This window comes from Tiliqua scincoides, chromosome 10 (genome assembly GCF_035046505.1).
Source record: "Tiliqua scincoides isolate rTilSci1 chromosome 10, rTilSci1.hap2, whole genome shotgun sequence".
In the NCBI taxonomy this organism is placed as follows: Eukaryota; Metazoa; Chordata; class Lepidosauria; order Squamata; family Scincidae; genus Tiliqua; species Tiliqua scincoides.
In genome coordinates, this window is record NC_089830.1 from 2989470 (window position 1) to 3004432 (window position 14963).

The window sequence follows — 14963 nt, forward strand, 5'->3', positions numbered from 1 at the left end:
TGGGCTCGGTCACCTCCAGCTTGGCCCTGATCCAGGAGAAAACTCGGGGACGTTCAGCAAGAGTTTTCTTCAGTGATTGACTGCAAGTGTCCCCTGATTCCAGACAAGCACATAATTGAGATTTTCAACCACTGTGCCGATGGTGCATTGGTGCGCCGTGGGAGGTTGGGGAAAGGTCATATTTTAGTAGGGCCATTGACAGACGTGAGTCCCTGGGCGGCAGTGCGGTGTGAATTGTCCAAAAACTGATGGCATGCCTTGACCACTTTAGCGCCTTGTCAGTGTGTTGGGCATGGTTGTCAACCTTCTGTCTCGAAAGACTATGGTATAAGCCTACAGCACCCGGTATTCCCAGGTGGTCTCCCATCCAAGTACTAACCAGGCCTGACCCTGCTTAGCTTCCGAGATCAGACGAGATCGGGCAAGATCTCGGGCACCTCAACAGGTGGGAAACCCTGGCCTCTGAGCAGCCCGCTTGGAGGCAGGCTGTGCAGCATGGCCTTTCCCAGTTTGAAGAGAGACTTGGCCAACAGTCTGAGGCAAAGAGGCAAAGAAGGAAGGCCCACAGCCAGGGAGACAGACCAGGGACAGACTGCACTTGCTCCCGGTGTGGAAGGGATTGTCACTCCCGAATCGGCCTTTTCAGCCACACTAGACGCTGTTCCAGAACCACCATTCAGAGCGCGATACCAGAGTCTTTCGAGACTGAAGGTTGCCAACAACAACAGTGTGTTGGGACATGAAAAAGGTTGACAATTGCTGGTCGAGGCTGTGCATGCCATTTTTTGTCTGGGCAGTTTCCTCTCAGCAGCTGTCCCCTGCCAAAAAAAAAGGTTTGCACAGAACATGGCCTGGCACGGAGTATGAATCTACGGTTGGAAATGAGTAATGGAGGACTGTAGTGAGGCTCCCCTGACAATCGTCCATGCCTTGGGAGCTCCACCAGCCACTTCCTGGGCACTTCTGAGACAAGCAAGTTGCCAGAAAGCCACTATGGACCTACCAGTAGCTCCTGAACCTGAACTGGCAAACACAGCCCCTAGAAGCCCGCAGACTGCCCACCCCGTACTAGGCCCACCCTGGGGAATTTGGTGGGCCACTGTGAGATACAGGAAGTTGGACTAGATGGGCCTATGGCCTGATCCAGTGGGGCTGTTCTTATGTTCTTAACTACAATTCCCAGGAGGCCTTGCAGGTCTCTTGTTATCTGGTGTGCTCCCTGGGGCATTTGGTGGGCCGCTGTGAGATACAGGAAGCTGGACTAGATGGGCCTATGGCCTGATCCAGTGGGGCTGTTCTTATGTTCTTATGCTAACAGCCAGTCTAGGAGGGAATGGCACTGGTGCCCACACTTACGTTAGCCGTGGCTGTGGTATTGGGAAACCGCAGTGTGTAGATTCCACTGTCAGTGAACCCCAATCTATAGGCTGCCGCACAGTCTTTGAAGGTCTTCTGTTCTTCCAGGGGGAGGAAGGAAATGTCTGTGAGGGTCAGACAAAGAGGTGTTTAGTGTGGCTGTCTAATCTGTGGGAACATGCATTCCTCCCGTGGGAACTCAGTGGTTTTACAAAGTCATGCTTCCCTCCAGCAGTTTCTCCTTGCTGACTCCCAGAAGCCTTTGGAGCACAGATCAAACCGGTCTGGTAAGTCATGCGCAAAGGCACTTTCAGATGAGGTGAACATGCAGACTCTGAGCCTCTTGCAGGGAGCTGTAGCTTGGAGTCTGACCAGGAGCAAAGGGGAGCAGTTGGCTTAGGAGAACCCACCCTAGACCTTGGCGAGCAGGCCCCAGAACTACAGAACCAGAAGATCTACTGAACTGGACTCTGAGCCTCTTGTGCAGCAATATTCAACGTTTTTCTTCTTCACACTACTATTGAACCACTATAGTGCTTTATAAAGTGCGATAGAACCACTGCTATAGAGTAAAGAAGGAGCAATAGGCCAGAGGGACTGCCTTTTCCAGTCTACCTACTCTCCAAACAGGGATGTGGATCTCACAGTGGTCCAGCAGATGCCTCAGGGCAGGGGTGCTCAATAGGTGGATCGCGATCTACCGGTAGATCGCGAGGCAAAATGAGTAGATCCCGGAGCCCTGTCTCTCCAAACTGTTAATATGTCAGTTTCATCTAGTGACTAGACGAAACTGACATATTTAGCTGACACTAAACTGACACTGAAACTGACACTTTAGCTGCTCTTCAGGCATGCAGCAACAAAACTGACGAAACTGACTAGACTCCAGCAGGGGCTCCATACATTAAAGGGGGTGTCTGTCAGACGCTTCCTTCCCCCCTGGTAGATCTCCGGGCCTTGCTGGGTTTCAGAATAGCTCTTGAGCCAAAAAAGTGTGAGCACCCCTGCCTCAGGGAGTACACCTGACGACATCTGCACCCTGATGCCACTCCCTCGCATCTCCCATTCTGAGGTAGCCTATTTCTAAACCAGGATGATCATCATGGCTTTTAACCTGTGATGGACTTTTCCTCTATAAATCTGTCCAGTCCCCTTTGAAAAGCATCTAGGCCAGATTCCATCAACATGTCTTGTGGCAAGGAGTTCCAAGCCTCCAAAGTCCTGCTGCTTGGCCTCACCGCCAGTCAGACCTTGTGGTCTCCTTCTTGGGAGAGGAGGACAGGACAAGAAATGGACCAGCTTGGGCTTGCTCTCAGGGTGAAGCGGCTTCTCTGTGGGCCTTGCCGGCATGACCCAGGAGACGCGAGTCTCCAGGACATGGTTACTTACGGTTGCACTGGGTCACCAAGTCTGTCAGGTGCTTCACAGCCTCGGCCAGCGAGGCCTGCTGTCTCTGCAGGGCTGTGTTGTTGAGCAGGGCCATCCCCAGCTGCTGCTCCAGGTCCTCAATGAAGTCGATTTGCCGGGCCAGCAGTTGCTGCATCTCCAGCTTCTCGGTTTGGAGGCCCCGGAGGTCTTCCTCACGCTTCCCCTCCATAGCCAGGACCTTCTTCTCTAAGAAGCTGGGGGAGAGACAGCAGGAGGATGTATGATTCCATGGAGAGGAAAGCAGCATTTATCTGCAGCCTTTACAGCCCAGCCTCTGACAGCTTTACAAAGAGCCCAAGAGCAGCGAAGAATTCACAGCTATGCAAAATCCTGAGCCAGGCACATCTAATCCAATAGAGAACCAACAAAATCATAATACAGTGTGACTTCTCTGTCCACAGGGGTCCGTTCCAGGACCCCCTATGGATCCACGGATATGTGAATCTATGCTGGAGAAGGCCAATTCTATGCTTGGAATCATTAGGAAAGATATTGAGAACAAAACGGCTAATATTATAATGCCGTTGTACAAATCTATGGTAAGGCCACACCTGGAGTATTGTGTCCAGTTCTGGTCGCCACATCTCAAAAAGGACATAGTGGTAATGGAAAAGGTGCAAAAGAGAGCGACTAAGATGATTGCTGGGCTGGGGCACCTTCCTTATGAGGAAAGGCTGTGGTGTTTGGGCCTCTTCAGCCTAGAAAAGAGACGCCTGAGGGGGGACATGATTGAGACATACAAAATTATGCAGGGGATGGACAGAGTGGATAGGGAGATGCTCTTTACAATCTCACATAACACCAGAACCAGGGGACATCCACTAAAATTGTTGGGAGAGTTAGGACAGACAAAAGAAAATATTTCTTTACTCAGCATGTGGTTGGTCTGTGGAACTCTTTGCCACAGGATGTGGTGATGGCGACTGGCCTGGACGCCTTTAAAAGGGGATTGGACATGTTTCTGGAGGGAAAAGTCCATTACGGGGTTCAAGCCATGATGCGTATGCGCAACCTCCTGATTTTAGAAAAGGGTTATGTCATAATGCCAGATGGAAGGGAGGGCAGCAGGATGAGGTCTCTTGTTATCTGGTGTGCTCCTTGGGGCATTTGGTGGGCCGCTGTGAGATACAGGAAGCTGGACTAGATGGGCCTATGGCCTGATCCAGTGGGGCTGTTCTTTATGTTCTTATGTTCTTATGCTTCCTGTTTGACAAGCAAACCAGAAGTGGCTTTCCCCCGGTAATCATGGCATCTGCAGTGAGTCAAATCCACAGATGCTGGAACTGTGGGTATGGGGTATGCACTGTATATAGCATAAGGATGACTACAACTATAGTACAACTCTCAAAACCAGTCTAGGATGGGGTCACTTGTTTACTGAAGGAGAGCAAAAGAGAGGGGTTAGTCCATCTATGGGAGACAACTCAGCTCCCATTTTTAAAAAGTTTGTGTCCAGCCTTTTTTAACTTGTGGTACTGGTATAAAATGGGAAGCAGAAGTGGCTGCACCCTGCCCAGTTGCTCAGTAAGAAGCCTGATCCTTCTTTCCACAGTTCTGGCTGATGAATGAAATGGCACTGGAGTCAACACCCTTTTCAATGTCTGAGACTTGTCTATATTTTGTGTCCTGGATAACTGTCTTCTGAGTCAAATGCATCTCAGTATTGGACATTTGCATCCAATATGTGTACATTTATATTAGATGTACTTTTTATTTTTAAAAGCAAAGGCAGGGTTAGGATTTGGGCTGGGATAAGAGGCTTAGGATATAGGACATGGGTTTTTTTTGCCCAGTTATAGTCTGTTTGTTACCCAGTTATAATGGGATGCAAATGACCAGGACCAAAAAAAAACCCAGACGTGAATGTCCAGCGATACCAATGACCAGGACACATTTAATCAGGGCACAATCACCCAGCACGCACCCCTATATTTATGTTCTGCCCTGATTCTCTGCCTTCTTAGGCCCTCAGACAATAACACAGGTCTGCAAAAAAAGAAATTTTTTGGACAGCTGTTTTGGTTTTGTTGACTGATTCTTACATTTTTTTGGTGCGCTGCATCCAAAAACGATAGCAGTTTTGTCCTGGGATGTCAGGTTTTCGAACAAATGGGTGGTCATCGTTTTAAAAAATCTCTTAACGCAAATATTTTATTTACATGAAAAATATTAACTCGTTTGCACAGGTGACAACAGAATTAACACCACACTCAAGTAGATTGCTTGTGAAATCGTCTTTTTTTAAACTCTAAACTTCTTTTTGAGCTTTTCCTCTTGTAGGTGGCTTCTGGAAGATCCCTATACAACATCCAGCAGTAGTCAGCCATCATCGTTACACTCCATTTCCCTTGATACTTTCTTTCCATTTCTTTTATTTCTTGAGGAAACATTCTCCCTGCTTTTCACTCACTGCTCCCAAATTTTCAGGAAAATAGTCAAGGTATGAGTTGAGAAAATGGACTTTTAAGCTCATGGAGCAACCAAGCTTGTGGAACGCTTTCAACATTGTTTCCACCATTTCCTTGTAATTTGGGTCCTTTTGGTTTCCCAAAAAGTTTTTTATGACCACAGTAAAGGCAACCCACGCTTCTTTTTGAGTTGGAGTCATTGAACTGATGAAGTCTTTGTCGGATATGAGTTTTCTAATATCCGGGCCAACAAAAACCCCCTCTTTCAGTTTTGCCTCCGTTAAACCTGGAAACTTGGATCCCAAGTACTTGAAGCATTCGCTATCTTTGGGAAGTGCCTTAACAAATTGCTTCATTAATCCTAATTTTATATGGAGTGGTGGTAATAAAACCTTCTCAGGGGGTACCAATGTATCTCTGAGAACATTCTTTTCACCAACAACTAGACTTCTTGGTGGCCAATTTTTTTGCTTCCAGTAACTTTGTCGGTCTCTACTGTCCCATAAACATAAACATAGAAAACAAGGGTATTTGGTGTACCCAGCCTGTTGTCCCAGCAGCATCCACAATACTTTTAAACCCCCACATACCAACCAGTTTTGGTTTTGATAACCCACTTTCTTGAGTACCAACTCCAAGTTCTCATAAGTCTCCTTCAAGTACACCGAATGAGCAACAGGAATGGACGCATAACGGCCACCATTGTGAAGTAAAACTGCTTTTAAGCTTCTTTTGGAAGAGTCAATGAAAAGCCTCCATTCAGAAGAATCATACTGAATGTGGAACTGAGCCCTCAACCCCGCTAAATCAGAGCAAAACACCAAATTGCCCTCATGAAAAAAGTAAGACAGAAAGTGCCCTAGCAAGCACACTCAACAATGCAGTGATCACCATCAGGACCAATAAACATGTATTTTCATGTTTTTGGGAGCACTGGCAGTGAAAATAAATTTGTTTTTCCATGTTCAGTTTTTTTCCCCCCAAGTATGATGAATTTGAAATTTAGCGATTTCCAGCTACCTGTTTGACCAAGGCACATTTCGATTGTGAAAAAACCTGACGTCCCAGGAAAAAACGGTGGTCATTTTCGAATTCAGCGCACCAAAAAACATAAGAATCAGATAAAATTATGAAAACAGCTTTTTGGTTGCAGACCTGTGTAATATTTCAGGCTACTGGGTTTACTGGGCCCTGGCATCTTGGCTGCATCTAGAATTATGTCAGGGAATGTTCCTGAAAATGGAGAACCAGACAACCAAAACCCAGCAAGTGGAGTATGTAGGGCTGTTGGGCTGGATGCATCCCAAACGCTTAGATTTTTAAACAATGTCACATGACTGCTGCTAACACTTAGAAGATGGGCAGAACATCTGGTAACTAGGGCCAAACCCAGCGAGCCTTGAGTTCAAATCTCAGCCATGAAACTTCCTGAGCGGAACTGAGCCAGTCTCTCTCTCTCTCAGTCTCACCTACTTTAAAAGGTTGTTGTGTGGATAAATAGAAGGGAGTTATCCCAAGTTTACCGCCCTTTGCCCCTTGGAGGAAGGGCGAGAGACAGATGTTAATAACGATAAATGTCATCTAACCTGTTCTTCTCTTGCAACTTGCTGATCTCTTGCACCTGCAGCAGGAGCTGCTTTTCCAGCTTGTGGGTGGAGAGGGAATTCTCCAGCACCTGGATTTCCAGCCGTGAGGTCTGGTTGAGAACCTGGGGGCGAAAAAGGCAGGGAGCTCAACAGACCGGGGCCCCGAACAGATGGGGTTAGGGTGGGGGAGGCTTTGGACTCGATGCTTGCATCATGCTCTCCTCCACTGCTATGCTTCTCTGACCCGGCCAAGCCCCTCAAGGTGACCCTTGTGAGTGCACCAAAACAGTCACTTCTCCACTAGGTGCCTTCGGGAGCAAAGAGTGTCTCAAAAGTTCTTATTTCCTGCTGGCGTTTCCCGCACACCTAGGCGAGAGGGACCCAGAGCTGGCAGCTGGAAGAAGGGTTATAGGGCAGTACCACAGACAGGGCCTTTTCAGCCAACAACCCAGGCATCCAGGAATTGTAAGATGGAGCTAGAGGAAGAAGAGGTCGGTTCAGTGCTGCTGCTCCCTCCCCCAGCTTCCAGTCCAGTGGAGAGGTTTACTGATGGGGAGCAGGTGACAGTAGAAGATAGGAGTTCTCCTTGGTGGGACAGCCTCTGAGCAAAGTGGGGCTGATGAAGGAGAATGCTAGGTTGGCAGCCAGCTGGCAGGTAGCAGCGCCAAGGATATCTGTGCTACCCAGTCCCTGAGCGCTGTGAAGGCCCACCTGAGACCTCTCAGGGCTCTTACCACAGCCTCTCAAATGCTGGTGGCATTGCTGAAGGGACAAGCATCAGAATAATTGGGGGCATTCACATCTCAAGGATAGCAGGTGCCAATGCTGCTGGCAGGTCCCAGACACAGGGGAAGGGGCAGGACAACCTGGAACACTCCCTAATGCCATCTTGGGCCTGCCACCTCCGCTTGGCTTGATAAACAAACCAACTGAATCTTGCCATGCTCCTTGTACGCTGATATGAACCCCAGAAATTCCGCACTTCCGGATTTCACAGCAGTGAGCGAGGAACACAGTAGGGGGGGGGGAGTGATCTGCTTGTCATTCAAAAGGGCAGGAAGCCAATCAGCGCAGCTTGCATTGGCCACAGGTTGGAGGAAGGGGGCGGCAGTGGCTCGCTGAATCCGACACTCTCTCAGACCCCTGTCAACCTGCCCGATGCAGCCCACATCAGCAGCCGCAGGGATGGAGCTGGCACTGCCAGACATAAGGGACCAAATAGTTTGGGCCCCTGGTCGGCAACCTTCAGTCTCGAAAGACTATGGTATAAGCCTACAGCACCTGGTAATCCAGGCGGTCTCCCATCCAAGTCCTAACCAGGCCTGACCCTGCGTAGCTTCCCAGATCATGGTAGAAGCCTACAGCGCCCGGTATTCCCAGGCGGTCTCCCATCCAAGTCCTAACCAGGCCTGACCCTGCTTAGCTTCCCAGATCATGGTAGAAGCCTACAGCGCCCGGTATTCCCAGGCGGTCTCCCATCCAAGTCCTAACCAGGCCTGACCCTGCTTAGCTTCCCAGATCATGGTAGAAGCCTACAGCGCCCGGTATTCCCAGGCGGTCTCCCATCCAAGTTCTAACCAGGCCTGACCCTGCTTAGCTTCCCAGATCATGGTAGAAGCCTACAGCGCCCGGTATTCCCAGGCGGTCTCCCATCCAAGTACTAACCAGGCCTGACCCTTCTTAGCTTCCAAGATCAGATGAGATCAGGCTTGTGCAGGGTAACAATTGCCCTGGTCTCCAGAGCACATAAAAGACCTGCTACTAAATCCCAGGGCCAGGAAGCAGCATGTGTCTCGGCATTTGTCATGTGTACAAGTGATATAGAGGGTGGCCAGAGTCCCTATGCATGAGATTGCCTGGATTGGGAATTGAAGCCATTTAAGCCTGCACAGAGACTTTGTGGCCACCCTTTGCATACACACCACACTGTCATGTCTGGCTATCAATCCCAATCAGGCTCAGAAAAGTCAGCAACTCAAGAGGGCTCACCAATCCTCCCAAAAGAGGTCAGGCCTTTGTGGGAGGAAGGGGGAGGGAGCCCATGTTATCGGTTTGTGCCAGGCCCAGAGAAAGAAACGATGCTGAAGCACTGCCTAAAATATCCAGATGACTTTTAAAAACTCAAGCATATTATCTTCCACCAATGGCTCTTTGGGGAAATGATTCTAAAAGCAGCATCGTGGAAGAGGATCTCGCCCTGGAGAAGACCTTTGAATGAATGATGAATGAATGAAGGTCTTGCAGTAGCTCAAGGCCTATAAAAGTCTTTGCACAAGGCAAGGCTAGACGTGAAACAGCAAGCAGTGGAGGGAACCCTTGTCCCACAGCTCATGTGAGAGGTCAAACAGTCATCTTCACACTGAGAGTAGTTGTGTCAGGCCAGCATGGGCTCCAGCAAATCTCCGGAGGGCCAGATGCTCATTGGAGACTGGGGGCTCCCTGCGGGCTGAATTGTGAGTCCCTGAGGGCTGCAAGTGGCCCCCGGGCCGGGGTTTGGGCACCCCTGAGTTAGCGCATCAGGGACACTCTAGCCTACCACTCTCCTCTCTTCCACTCTATTCCTCTCTTCATTCTCAAATATAAGGAGCAGGAAGAGGAGGCCAGTTGGTAACTGGGTAAGAAGAGATGACATCTGGTGCAACAAGGCTCTGGTGATCTGACAGCATTTGGCCCACTGCTTCAGGCTCTGAAAGCTGGTGGGTCTGCCCCGGCGCTCAGCACCTGTTGCTCTACAACTGGATGGTTGCCTCTTAATTATTTTGGATTTCAGAGGAAACAGAAAAGGAATTGCAATAGGGGAGAAGTAAGTTATCAGCAAAGATTGGTTCTTGGATATAATCCAAGATTAAACTGCCATCAAGTGGTGTGTTCTAGGAATGTTTGTGATGGTTACTTGGGCAGGAGGTCTGGTCTATAGGGTAGAGCCTCCATTTGCCTGAAGATAACATCCACAAGGTCACCAGTTCGAGGCCACCGGCACCGTGCGACCTTGAAGCAGCTGACAAGCCGAAGCTGAGCAATTCCGTCTGCTCTGAGCGTGGGAGGATGGAGGCCAGAATGTGAAACCAGTTCAGAATGAAACATCTGAATTGTTGTGGCTGTTGAAAGATAGAACCTTCTTTCAAATTGTAAAAATCCCTATGGGGATTTAAATTAGCCTGCCTATGTAAACCGCCTTGAATAAAGTCTTGAATAAAGACCAAGAAAGGCGGTATATAAATACCTGTATTAAATTTTTATTATTATTATTACTTTCATAATAAGTATATGCTGTGATTTACATAGCTCAATCAGTTATCCATTTTTGGTTTTGTTTTAGGTAAGGGGAGACATGCCGAGGGCAGGGGTCCGTTTAATTGTTCCTAACAATAACCAGCCCAGTGGCCTGTACGGTGGGTCAGAAATATGAATGCTTCTGAAAATAAATCACTTGTGATCTGAAACGTGGAGAGGGGACGATTTGAAATGCTCACCTTGGCCCCCTCCAACTGCGCTCCTGTGTCTTACCTGCATCTCGACATCCGTGAGTTTGCGGGTCTGCTCAGCTGTTTGGTTCAGGAGGCTGGTCCCAAATTCCAACATGGCTGCAGTGCGGTTCTGCACGGTGCTGAAGTGGGCATCCGACATCTCCATTCTCACGTTCTCCTGAATGTAGCTCTCCAGCTGGGTGATCAACAGGAACATAGAAGCAAGGAAGGAAGCACAGAAGGCTGCATTTAGCAGGAGGGGGAATCCTGCATCACTTTGACTCACGACTTCTTAGAAACACTGATGTCAATGTCTTTGTCAGCATTCATTTGCTTATGGCCCAATTCTATTGATCAATTGCGCAGGCAGAACGCAGGTTCAGCCGGTGCCTGTGTTTCAAAAGCACCACAAAACACTTGGGCAACAGAGCAAATGCCAGGCATGCTGCTGGGAAGGTCAGAGCTTTGGTGCTGGTGGTTGCACTGACACCTGCCGGAGCAGGTAAGTCAAGTGCAGGGGTGGGGGAAGGGGGAGGAAAGGGTGGGGTGGAATGGGGTAATGGGGAGGGGTGGGTGAATTGGGCCTGGGAGGCGGAATCAGTGGCACTCATGCACACCATATCCTATCTTCCTTCCTGGGCCTGATTCTCTGACACACTGGCACAGGTCTGTTGCCCAGTCTTGGGGACCGATGGGCAAGTTCAGCTCTGACGCTGTGAGGGGTTAGATAGAAAGAGACACATCAAAGACCAGCGAGGATTTATGAGTCACAAGGCTTTCTGTTTATCCACTTGCAAGTGGGCTACACCCGATCCAACGTGATCAGTGCAGCCCCGAACAAAGGAAGCACTAAGGGTACAATCCTAACCCCTTATGCCAGTACTTTCCAGCACTGGCATAGCGGTGCCAATGGGACGTGTGCTGCATCCTGCAGTTGGGTGTCACTCACGGAGGTCTCCTCAAAGTAAGCGAACGTTTGTTCCCTGATCTCAGAGCTGCGTTGCCCTTAGGTCAGTGCTGGAAAGCACTGACATAAGGGGTTAGGATTGCACCCTAAAGCTTTCGCAACGTCTTGTTTGTGGTTTGTACAACTTATTACTTACTGATTAACTTTTTTTTGTCAGCTGGCAAGCTCATTACTTCATTGGCGAGCTGTGTTCTTTGATCAAAGATAGCTCCCCCTCCCTGCGGGGTGACGAATTTGAACTATATAATGGAACTGCTTATACTTTTTTTACGAATTCCTCACCCTGCTGGGGGGGGGAAGGGGGACTACCTCTGATCAAAGAATACAGCCAGCCAATAAAGTGCGATTAGAGGGTACTCGCTGAAATTACGTTGCAAATAGGGTACAATGAAAACTGAACTACATAATGGAACTGATTATGCTTTCTTAATATGTTGGCATCCTTCAGTCTCGGAAGACTACGGTATCGCGCTCTGAATGGTGGTTCTGGAACAGAATGTCCTCTCCAGTGTGCGAAGCCTGGATAAATTAGGTATGGAGGATAGACTGCTACCCATGCAGCAAATCCCCCCTCTCCACATCGCTGGAATGGTCCAATGGAAAGGCAGAAGCCAATACAGTTGGTTCCAGCGGCGTTGCAGGAGTTGCCAGAACGTGACTGTGTTCAGCCATGAACTGCCTCAGGGACTCCGGCTCCGGATTTTGCCCCGAGGTTGACTCCTGAAGCCTTTTCCATAACTGGATGTAGCCACAAGGCAGTGGAGGTTTGGGATCAGAGCTTTCCTCCTCTCAGATGAGCTGCCTTCCCAGGCTAAGGAGTCCCATCTACCTGGTGGCTGTTTAGTCGCCTCTTACGACAAGTACAGCCAAACTGAGGGCCTATTCTTATCCCCCAGCCCCCAGGGGTTATGCTTTCTTACGGTTCGCATTGTATCCTATTTGCAGCATAATTTCAGCGAGTACCCTCTAATTGGCACTTGTCCCAGCTTAGCCAGTTCTGACTGCTCTCTCTAGTCCTTGATTTCAGCTAGCTTGCATAATTTCACTATTTTTTTAGCATAAGCAGACAGCAAATGACATGTAAGCACCCAGGTGAAGCTGTTTCTGGTGTTGGAAGAGACACACTTAAGTCCTTTTTTTGGTACTTGTTTAGCTATAACCAACTGTCTGGTTTTAGCAACAGGTCTGAGTTGACCCATGGTTAGAAGTGTGATATTTTGGTGATAGCGAAACAAAAACACAGAACACCACTATTGAACTTCTCATTTTTTGTAAACAAACAACCAAACAGACAAAAATCTGTGAAAAAGAAACTTGGAACGCTGCAAAAAATAAATAATAAAAAATGCACCATATGGCTGCATCTGGTGACAGTATACAATCTACATCACCGACCTAGTACAACTGTTAAACCAATAGTTTGTAATTATAATTTATATAAATGCGCCCTTGGAATAAAATCACAGAACATGGCTTTCTGCACTTTTCCTCCTTGGGAAAAAATGAAATCTGTTAAAAAATAAAAACATTTCAGAACACCGCTACCCATAATCGATGTCCCCTCACCCCAAGGACACCTCCAGCAGCCAAAATTCCCCTGCGGGAGGCAGCGTGGCCTAAGTTAGTGCCACTGTGTTGCCATTGGGAATTTTGTTCAGACTGGGCTGCTTGAATACAATCCTATATCTCTAGAACAGGGGTCTCCAAACCTCGGCCTGGGGGCTAGATGTGGCCCACGGAGAGCCTCTATCTGGCCCATGGCCAGCCTTTGATCCCCTGAAAGCCTCTGGCCCCGTTGACCGCACACAACCAGAGTTGTGGGGTGAGGGAATGGGGGTCAATTTAAGTGTATGCTTTATTTCTTGGGCTGTGTTGGTGCTTGGGGAAATCCTGGACATTTGAGCCCATTCATTCATTCATTTAAGATCCATCTCTAACATATTTATTTAAATTTTATATTTAATATTTTTTTCCTGGTCCTCAACACTGTGTCAGATATTTGATGTGGCCCTTTAGCTGAAAAGTTTAGAAACCCCTGCTCTAGAACACTGGGCAAAGATTAGCTCATTTTTCCGGAACACTGTGGATGTGGGCTTCCAGACATGGTCTTGCGCTGTTTATTTTTAGCTATTGTTATTTGAATTTTGAACAGGCTTTTCCCATACAAGGAGGGAGGCATGCCTGTTTTCAGCTGCTCTCTAGATTTCTTTGCCCGCAGTTTTCTCTCTCCTCACAGTTTACGCGGACGGGTTGACCAACGCATGGACAAACAAGATCTTCCTGCCAGGTTTTCATGGAACTTCCTATCATTGCAAAACGCTCGCTGTCTGTTTTGGCCATGCCACACGTATGTTTCATCAACCTCTGTCCTGTGACTTGTTTTTTTTTTTCTAAAGGCAAACACAGGCCCTCAGAGCAGCCTGCAGGAGCCGAGGGTGTGGGGTTTTCAGTGACGAGATAGCCCAGAATTGGAGAGTTAAATACCCTTTAATTGCATGCTGCCCAGATGCCATCACCACATCCTGAGGCAAGGAGTTCCACAGACTAATTAACACACTGGGTAAAGAGATGTTTTCTTTTGTGTGTTCTTTTTCCTTTCTGAACCCAGTGAATGGGAGGAGGGGTGACTGGGGAAGACAGGGCATGTTCTGAAGGGTCTTGTCCAGCCCTGGCAGAGCCAGACCTCCTTCCTTGTTTGTTCCATTTTCCGCAACACCTGTGCACCTGAAGCAGGCCAGCCCAGATCCTTGCTGCCTTTTGGCATCGTGTCAGGACATGGATCTTCCAAAACACATTTATTCTCAGGCTCAAGGCAGCTGGACTTAGATTCTTTTCAGCTGGGGCTTTCTGCTGACATCATTTGGCTGCCCTGTCTCTGGCTTTAAATTGCATACATATTCTATATTAAATTTATAATTTGACATAAACACATAAAACAAAATAGTAGGACAGTCATGGTGGCTGCACTGGTGTAGCTAGAGGGGGTGCAAAGCACTAAGTTTTGCAGGGAGCCTCACTGCAGTATGCAAGTGGCCTCTCCCCCTCCCCTTCAGAGCCAGGCCTACGCCTTTGTTTTGCTACCCCCACCCGGAATGGCTCAGAAGGGGAGGGGGAGAGACCACTTGCATACTCTTGCATGCTTGCATGCCGTGGTGAGGCTCCCTGCAAAACTTAGTGCTTTGCACCCCCTCTAGCTATGCCACCGGGTGGCTGCCTTATAAGCAAGGCCCAGACATCACAAGGCCCCGACCAGTGCCAAAGATATGAGCCAAAAACTAAATACTGACACACAAACACACGGTTCACTCAAAATAGGCTCTGCTGACTTCATCTTCCAGCCCTTATCTTGGAAAGGCTGTGAGGCAGCTTTCATCATCTGTGAGGTACTTGCCAGCACTTTTGGAAGGGCCAGAGAGGGCCAGGAAACTTCACAGTGAGCATCTGGACTTTTTTCCCCCATACAAAATGGCAAGAGGTTTTCACACACACACACACACACACACACACACACACACACACACCATGTTCATCCGCTGCAAGACTGAAGCAATTGCCTTTTCCTTGTGGGCGACCTCCCACATCAGGGTCTGGTCTTCGCACAGCGCATAAGAGTTCTGTGGAATTCAATGCCTCAAGATGGAGAGTCACAGAAACTGGAAGGGACTTTGAAGATCATCTAGTCCAACCCCTGCTCATCGCAGGCTACCATGACAGCACCCCCTAATAGGAAAATTGCAATCCACAACTGAAA

The 14963-nt window shown here is 48.5% G+C and overlaps 1 protein-coding gene across 1 annotated transcript in view; it reads right to left on the reverse strand.

Annotated features, from left to right (window-relative positions):
- LOC136661206 (angiopoietin-2-like) overlaps positions 1-14963 on the reverse strand; it is a 31196-nt gene that overhangs the window by 12942 nt on the left and 3291 nt on the right. The window contains exons 2-5 of the mRNA XM_066638255.1: positions 10286-10441; positions 6779-6900; positions 2746-2978; positions 1357-1481 (exon numbers count right to left, since the gene is read on the reverse strand). Of these exons, the coding sequence (XP_066494352.1) occupies positions 1357-1481; positions 2746-2978; positions 6779-6900; positions 10286-10441 (636 nt within the window). The remainder of the gene's footprint in view (positions 1-1356; positions 1482-2745; positions 2979-6778; positions 6901-10285; positions 10442-14963) is intronic.